Here is an 8,768-nt window from a genome sequence, read left to right on the forward strand (position 1 = left end):
ATCTGTGACAAATGGACCCACTTGCAATGGTTCCAAAATAGGGAAGGTTATATATGGGGCACTACAAGGGTCAACCCCCAATACGCGGCGTGGACGACTAGCGGGCCTGGGGAAGGAGCACGCGGACGAGACGCGTGTTCATTTCGTGTCTTCGCCGACGTAAATGTGTTCCCAATATAAATCTGGAATGGGTCACGGGTGGACAAAAAACGAACACGCGTTGAGTCATTTTTTATGTCCGCAACGATCCAAACAGACACGGGCGGATCAAATGGATCTAAAGTTGCTCTCTAAAAAAGAAAGAGAGCCTAAAATGGAGCGTCGCTCTCCTCCGTCTCCACTCTCCCGTCCACGCGGGGGGGTCAACCCCCAATACGCGGCGTGGACGACTACTGCTGTCAGTGCGTCATGTCAGCGCTACGCAGACCACTCCTCCGCGCCGGCGACGACCTACGAGGACTAGTTAGGCGGCTGAAGGATCGCCCGCCGTCCAAAAGGCCAGCACAGGTAACCGCTAAATCCAATACTACGTCCTGTTGTGTCTGTTCTTCTTCAGTAAATCGCTGTTTTGATTTGATGGGCTCCGCTTAAGGTTCTTGGTCGCTGTTATGCTTAGGCGGATCTTTTCTTCTTTCCTTCTTTCTAGCCCCTAATTTTACCAGCTGGTCGAGAATTTCTAGTTGTAATCTGCTGCGCAACCACTGATTTGGTTTAGGTTTTGGATGAGATGTGATTGGGGGTTCGTGGAGAAGCGAGAAGATAAGCTAAATCTTGGTTTGGTCAGGATGAGCTGAGCAGAGTTTATTCATTTATTTTTTCTGAAAGAGTAAATTTTAATTGAAATTAAGGTCATTCTGGTGATGTTTGATGTAGCTAAGCAGCCAACCGATGTGCCTAACCATTAGGACATTACTTCCATTTTGCTAAAATGTGGACATGTCCTGTCCTACCATACTAGTTTTACAAGCTGCATCCCCTGTTTTTATTTTACACTAGTACCATCCTGAATCCTAACCATTAATTTGCTATCATGCGCAGAATGAAATTGTGTTGCTTCCTCATAAGAATTCTCCCGTACCAAAAGTAAAATCGTAGATTCGGTTTGTTTCATGCATGATAGCCAACCGATTGGAAAGTAGTCACATGACAAATGAACAGAGTATCCATAATTACAGTGAATCAATCAGTGCCATGGAAAGGATACAGTAAATAAACTGGAATTCGGTTAGCAGAATGTTACTAGACCATGATGCTTAACGAAACATCACAGCAGTATTACCGGTATGAGCTTATGAGATATTCTCATCTAATTTTGATTTCAGTGCAGGAGAAATGGAAGGATTTCTGAACCAGATGGGGATGATCCGGATAGCGGTCCTTTCAAGCTTTGCTGCACATCTTGTCCTCATCCTCCTTGCCGGGATTCGTCGGCGTACCGCCTCCGGTGGGCGGATGCTCCTTCTGTGGCTGGCATACCAGTTGGCCAACTGGGCCGCGGCGTACGCCCTTGGTAACCTATCCTTCGGCAGCAGGTTACATGAGCAGCCACAGATGGTTGCGTTCTGGGCACCATTCCTCTTGCAGCATCTGGGCGGCCCGGACAACATTAGCGCCTACTCCCTCGAGGACAATGTGCTGTCAGGGCGGCAAGCATTCAATGCATTCGTGCAGGTCGGGGGAGCCATCTATGTCGTGTACAAGCACATATACCTCGGTGGCGGGGACAGAGCTTTGCTTCGGGCATCCATCATCATTCTCACCGTCGGTGTTGCCAAGTATGTGGAGAGGGTATTGGCACTACGGCGAGGCAACTTGGGCAATATTCGGAGCTCAAACAAGAAGAAGAAACTAAGCAGATTCACTGATATCTCGGGCTCCAGAAAGGGAACTGTGCTGGACAATGAGCAAGCCCTGATGGTTGCTCACAACATGTTCCCGTTCTGCCAGCGTGCAATGTCTGACTCTTCTGTCAACATGGATTCACCTGACCTTGATGCAAGCAGAGAAATGTTCTCTTTTGGGTGGGAGAGTATGTGCAAGGTGGTGGAGATGGAACTTTCTCTCATGTACGACATCCTCTACACCAAGGCAGCCATGATCCACACCTGGGGCGGCTACTTGATCCGTTTTCTTTCGCCAATCGCCACCTTCACAGCATTTGTTCTGTTTCTGGTCTACAGCAAAGACGGCCAGAGGAGAGAAGATGTGGTCATCACCTACACCTTGCTGACAGTTACCTTCATCCTGGACGTGAGATGGCTGTTTGGGGCAGTTGGGTCTACCTGGACGCACATGTTCCTGCAGGCTCGGCCACGGTGCTGGCTTCACCACAATGTTTTGTGCTCTGGGTCTGGGATATGGCGCCGCCTCCGCCGTGTTATCGTGTCTCTGAACCGTGGCTGGCTAGCCCTTCTCATGGCACCGAGCAGCTACAGAATGTGGTCGGGCACCATTGGGCAGTACAGCCTGCTGCACGAGTGTACCCGTGACACGACAACTCTGTGTGGGCGAGCAGCCAAGAAAATTGGATTGGAAGAGGGTTGGAACAAACACCGCCACTCTGAGTCTGAAGGTCTTAAGCTTTCAGAGGATGTCAAGACGTTGGTTTTCAAACGTGTACAGAAGATACTCAAGTCAACATACGAGGCCGACAAGGACGAGGATGCTGCATACACCATGAATGACGTCACGGCATTCTGGGGTCAGGCGGCAGCCAAGAGACGTCGGGGGAAACTGCGGAGATTCCGGCTGGCATTTGGCCGTGAGTTCCAGGAGGACATCCTTGTGTGGCACATCGCCACGCAAGTTTTCCTCGCGAGTGATGATGGCAAGTTGTATGCAGAGACGAAGCATGCCAAGGCGATCAAGGCGCTGTCGGAGTACCTCATGTTCCTCGTCGCCATGCGCCGGCACATGCTACCGGGCCTTGTTCTCCGCAGCCTGTACGAAGTAACCAAGGAGTCCTTGCAGGATGTATGGCGCGACGAGGTTGAGACCAGTTCCGTTCATGGTTCCGGTTCTATGGTGAGCGTCAGAGAAGAGAAGCTTGCCAGGATCCTCCGTGACAAGAAGGACGCAGACAGCGAGTGGGGTCTGGAGCATGATAGAACTCGTCTGGTCTCTGACGGAGCTAATATTGCCGTGGTGCTGCTCAGCGCCCATGAGTCAGAGATGCCGGAACTGCTGGAGCTTGTCTTCAACGTGTGGGTGGACAAGCTGCTGTATGCGGGCACCCGATGCAGCCGGGAATCCCATGCCAGGCAGCTCAGCCGTGGCGGTGAGCTCACGACCATCGTGTGGATTCTGGCAGAGCATGCTGGCCCATTTCAGATCGGCCAACGCGGGCCAGATAATAAAAAACGGGAACCTTGTCCACCACCGCCGCCGCCACTGCCGCCACCGCCCATGCATACGTCGGAGAGACCACCGTGGTGGGGCTTAGCGATTCCGCCACCACCACCACCGCCGCCGATGGGCACTGAAAAACCCCAAAAAGAACCTTGTCCGCCGTGGATGGAACCCAAACCGGAGCTTTGTCCGCCACGGCCCCATCGTGAGAGGAGTAGAAGGTATGCTACGTTGTATCCAGTGGACTGATTGCTCTCAATCATTTGGTGACCATTGATTTGATATCCACTGGGCATAGGCATGATAAAGTTCTCTCAGCATCCTTGTTAACTACAGAAAAAGGACATATTCCAAATTTACAATCAGCTAGTAATAGAGTCTTAAGGTTCTGAAGAAGACACCGTTTACTATGATATGTCCGTACCATACATACAGAGCTTTTTTACTATACCCTGTACTGTTCAGAGAGAAGGCAGCAGTATAACGTAATCTAACCGTTAATTTTGTAAAGGTACGATGGGCAGGAAAATATGTTAGTTAATTTACTAACTAATAGAGCACTTCACGCCGGTCACATTATCCCCTTCTCACATTATCCCCTTCTCCCTGCCGTCATTATCCCCTTCTCCCTGTCGTCGCCGCCGCCACCACCCGTCGCCGTCGCCGCGGCCACCACCCGTCGTTGTAGCCCCGCCCCTTCTCCCTGCCGTCGTCGCCGCCGCCGCCGCCACGCGCCGCCGTCGCAACCGCCGCCACTAGCCGCCGTGGCCACCGCCGCTCGCGTCAATCTCCCTATCGCCGCGGCTCACCCCTCCTGCCGTCGCCGCCGCCACCACCTGTCGCCGTCGCCGCCGCCGCAACCCGTCGTTGTAGCCCCGCCCCTTCTCCCTGCCGTCGTCGCCGCCGTCGCCGCCGTCGCAACCGCCGCCACTAGCCGCCGTGGCCACCGCCGCTCGCGTCAATCTCCTTGTCGCCGCGGCTCCCCCCCCCTCCTTCTCCCTGCCGTTGCCACGCGCCACCATCGCAGCCGCCGTCACTCGCTGCCGTGGCCACCGTCGCTCGTGTGGTTCTCCCTGTCGCTGCCGTGGCCACCGCCGCTCGTGTCGTTCTCCCTGTCGCCGCCGTGGCCGCCACCGCCACTCGACGTAGTTGGCCCCGCCATCTTGGACCTCGGCGGCGTTTCCTCAACCTGGTAAGGACTGCTCTTGTGACGCATGAATTTTTAATAACAAATCCTGTTAATTAGTACTGCATCATGATGGGAAAAATCACAGTTAGATCTTGCAGTGCACGCACGCAAAAACAAATGTTGTTATGGATGGCATTGTCATCTTGGCATATGGTGTTTATTAGTATGCATTGTTGTTGTTGACTCGTGCTCAGCTGAATGTTGAATGCTCCTGATGCACAGACCTCTGATCTGTCGCGGACAAATCTGCATATTTTGAGAGTCGTGGACAAGTGATCTTTCTCTTTTATGCATATTCCTACTAGTTTGACGGTTGGACAAATCTGCGTGTTACTCTCCTATGGTTTTTGGTTAAATCACTGTTGGTGCAAATCAGGAAGTGCTAAGTGGAGTATATGTAATGTTTCTGTTTGGTTATGTACAGAAGCACTGATACGTGTTTAAGTTTAATGAGTGGAATTCAAATAACTCAGATTTGATTCTTTTTTAATTGCAGGGTTTGACATGGAATATGGGAGTGCCACCCTCGAGAACATTGCAGAATATGACATGGTGATCAATCAAATTTTTGGCAACGAGGAAGAAGGTTACAATTACTATAATGCATATGCTCGGTCAAAGGGTTTTGGTGTTAGGAAGGAAGAACTGACCAGGAAGTCGGGCACAAACATAGCTTTTCGCCGCCTTTATGTCTGTTGTAAAGAAGGATATCGGGCGAGGAAGCACTTCGAAAAAACTAAATGAGTGCGAACTCCTAGGCCGCTGTCACGTTGTGGATGTGGCGCCCGGATGGAGATCGAGCTTCGTATGGATAATGGTGAATGGTTTGTAAAAGATTTTGTGGACGAACATAACCATCCACTCGCTAAGCCTGACCAGATAGCTTTCATAAGATCACATCGCGGACTGAGTGATGTGCAAAAGGCTGATGTCATTGAGTATGGAATTGGTGGCCTTCGGACACATCAAATAATGGAAGTAATGGAGAAGGATAGTGGTGGTTACAGCAAGGTAGGCTTTATTTCTCGGGACCTGTATAATTTTGTTGCCAAGTACAAGAAGGAAAGGATAGAAGGCCGTGATGCCGAATTTGTACTCCGTTATATGGCAGCCCGAAAAGACACAGATGGCGAATTTTTTTCCAAGTACACCACTGATAGTGAAGGACATCTGCTGAACATCTTTTGGGCAGACGCACAGCCTCGGATTGACTATGATGCCTTTGGTGGCGTCGTGATCTTTGATAGCACTTACCGTGTGAACAAATACAACCTGCCATTTGTCCCCTTCATAGGAGTGAATCACCATCGCAGCACAACCGTGTTTGGCTTCGGTATTGTCTCGGATGAGACCGAGGCATCTTTTGTGTGGTTGCTTGAAGCATTTTTGGAGTCAACAAAGCAGAAACATCCTAGATCAGTAATCACCGATGGTGACCATGCGATGGCGAAGGCAATAGCGGCGGTTTTGCCAAACACAGATCATCGGTTGTGCAGTTGGCACATCGAGCAAAACATGATACGAAAACTACGGAAGCAAAAGCTCAAGGACTTTAGGAAATTTGTTTATCACATATGGGATGTCGATGAGTTTGAGAAACGTTGGGTTGAGTTTATGATGGATTATGATATCTCTGAAAAAGATGCTTGGATTATGAGGATGTACGAGCTGAGGAAGAAGTGGTCTAAGGCCTATACGAAAGGTAGATATTTCCTTGGCATGCAGAGCAATCAGCGTAGCGAAAGCCTAAACTCTAGGCTTCATAAGAATCTGGATAGGAGAATGTCACTTGTTGATTTGCTAGAGCACTCGGATCACTGTTTATCGCGTATCCGCAAGAATGAGGCTGAGTTGGATGCTACAGCTTCGGACACAGTACCATTTACTGAATTAGCAGCTGAACCGCTTGAGAAAAGTGATGCTCTCATTTATACTCGGGTGATGTTCAACAAGGTAAAACAGCAAATCGAGCAGTTGTCAAAATGGGAAGTAGCAGTAGTGACTAAGAATGACGATGTTGTTCTGTATACAGTCGCTTGCAAAGAGAGTAGGCATGTGACGTATGATGTGAGGTTTGACATGGCAGGCCCGTTGCTTCAGAGTGTGAATTGCCGTTGTCTGAAGATGTACTCGGAGGAGATCCCGTGTGCACACACTTTTTCTGTTCTAAAATACCTTGGCTTAGTCAACATTCCTAAGTGTTGTGTCTCGACAAGATGGACGATGGTCGGCAAGTCCGTATTTGACTCAGAGAGGAATGGTAATGTGCATGATTGGTCTGGGCGGATGGATCGATACCATGAACTCCGCAACATTTGTAGTATGTATTTATTCAAAGCTTCAAACAGCCCGGAGATGTCACAGAAGGTGGTGGCTTAGGTGGTGGCTTTTCTCAAGGGTATTATAGCTGAAGGCGAGGAAGACAGTGGGAAAAATGAGGCGGCATCACTGGGCCCTCTTCCAGCATATTTTTCAGGGTCAAACCAAGCATGTCCAGGAAATGTCCGGAATCCAAAAAAAATTAAATCAAAAGGAGCTCCATCCAAGACATCCAACAAGAGGTGGAAGCCCTTTAACGAGATTTGGAAAGAAAAAAATGTTTAGCACAAGTGATGCATCTCCTGGAACTTTTTTTTGGTTCCATTGTGTGACAGAACATTTAGTATGCTTAACAGGTATGACTTTTCAGTATTCCTGTTCTCTCTCTCCATTGTCTATTTTTCATCTTTTTCTAAACGTGATGCCCATTTCTGCATTAGCATAAAGGTGTTTATAATGGTTTTCGAGGATTACATGTAACTCTAAATGCAATTAAGTTGCCCAACATTATGTACTTCCCATAGGGCTGGATATACTGCACTTACGTTAGTGAGGTTTCTCTTGTACCTTCATAATGTCTTATAATTATAATAGAGGTTAGTCATATATAGATGTAAACAGCCGTTTGTCAGCTAAAACGTTAACTCGCAGAATAAGATTCCACTGTACTAGATATTTGTTTTTCTGATAATATCATGTATTGCAGGTTGACTATGCGTGTACGCCAGAGGAAGTGCAGCAGCATTTTCCTTTTGTTGTCCTTCAAGTATTGCATTAGCTAGTCTTCCTGACAGTCTAAAAGACAAGTTGCTGCTTGATGCCCAGCATAGAGGAAAACTTGAAGATCTGCACACAGCTCTTTACTAGAAGTTTCAGCAGAGGGTGCGCTGCAGCTGTTTCACGAGAGTATTCTTGAAGACAATCGTCGACCAGAGGAAAGCAAGCTCTGAACTATTCCAAAGGACCTTCTGTTGCTGTTGTACTGCTGCCCAGATGTTCAATTTTCTGAAGAGTTGAAACGAGTTTCGTAAGCAAGGTCGTAAATGCATGCACTACTGATTTCGATGTCTGGTAGAATCAACTAGACGAGTTATTCTGAAGGATGTAGTTATAAATCCTTTGATATTAAGATTTTCTTATGTTATCACACTTTTGTTTGCCATGAACTGTTGTATGCATCTGTATGCAGTTTATAGGGAAACCTCTAGAATGACTTATATTTAGGAACGGAGGGAATAGTATGAATGGCAATAATAGTATCTTTCTTCCTTGTGTTACTTTACTTGAGCCTCTCGGCACTTGCTTGTATTGGCAGTATTGCTATCTATGTTGATTTGATCCACTGTGATAATTGCTACACTCGGTGCAGATGTCACTAGACATTCTACTTTTGCTAGTTATAAGTTTGGAAACAATCTAATACTTCATCATACTGACAATGTGATAATCATGCATAGTTAAGAATTAAAATGCACTATTACATACTTGATGAAACATCTCATCTCCTTTTGTTTTCATATCAAGGAGCATTTACCCATATATATTTTTTTTATTTCTTTTGGGTGTTTTGGCAGACAGGAAATGGTCAGCAAATGCACTCAAATATGCCCAACTGAAGGGCCTGATACACTCCTCGAAATTGCTATGCCCTACTGCTGTTAATGTGATGTTAACTGCAGCATATTGATATACCCTTTGATGGTCCATGATAGTTGTTAGGGCCCGGAATTTTTTTTACCAAAATACCATTTTTAACATATTAAAAAAATCTGAATTACAGACAAAACATAAAAAAAACCATTGGGGGACTCGAACCTATGATCTTGAGCATATTAGTGTACCAACCAAACCAGCTGAACATATACTTGTGATGTGAATTTTTAGCTATATAATTATTTACTTCACTTCAAGA

The 8,768-nt window shown here is 47.5% G+C and overlaps 1 protein-coding gene across 2 annotated transcripts; it reads left to right on the forward strand.

The window, feature by feature from the left end:
- Positions 1-328: 328 nt before the first annotated feature.
- LOC123427780 lies at positions 329-3,798 on the forward strand. Of its 2 annotated transcripts, none has more exons than XM_045111896.1 (2): positions 329-507; positions 1,323-3,798. In XM_045111896.1, the coding sequence occupies exon 2, from the start codon at positions 1,333-1,335 to the stop codon at positions 3,595-3,597; it is 2,265 nt and encodes a 754-aa protein (XP_044967831.1). In that variant the 5' UTR covers positions 329-507; positions 1,323-1,332; the 3' UTR covers positions 3,598-3,798. The 2 variants fall into 2 exon arrangements, with proteins under 2 accessions (XP_044967831.1, XP_044967832.1); XM_045111897.1 differs by having other exon boundaries at positions 1,328-3,798.
- The last annotated feature ends 4,970 nt before the right edge of the window (positions 3,799-8,768 follow it).

This window comes from Hordeum vulgare, chromosome 2H (genome assembly GCF_904849725.1).
Source record: "Hordeum vulgare subsp. vulgare chromosome 2H, MorexV3_pseudomolecules_assembly, whole genome shotgun sequence".
Classification (NCBI taxonomy): Eukaryota; Viridiplantae; Streptophyta; class Magnoliopsida; order Poales; family Poaceae; genus Hordeum; species Hordeum vulgare.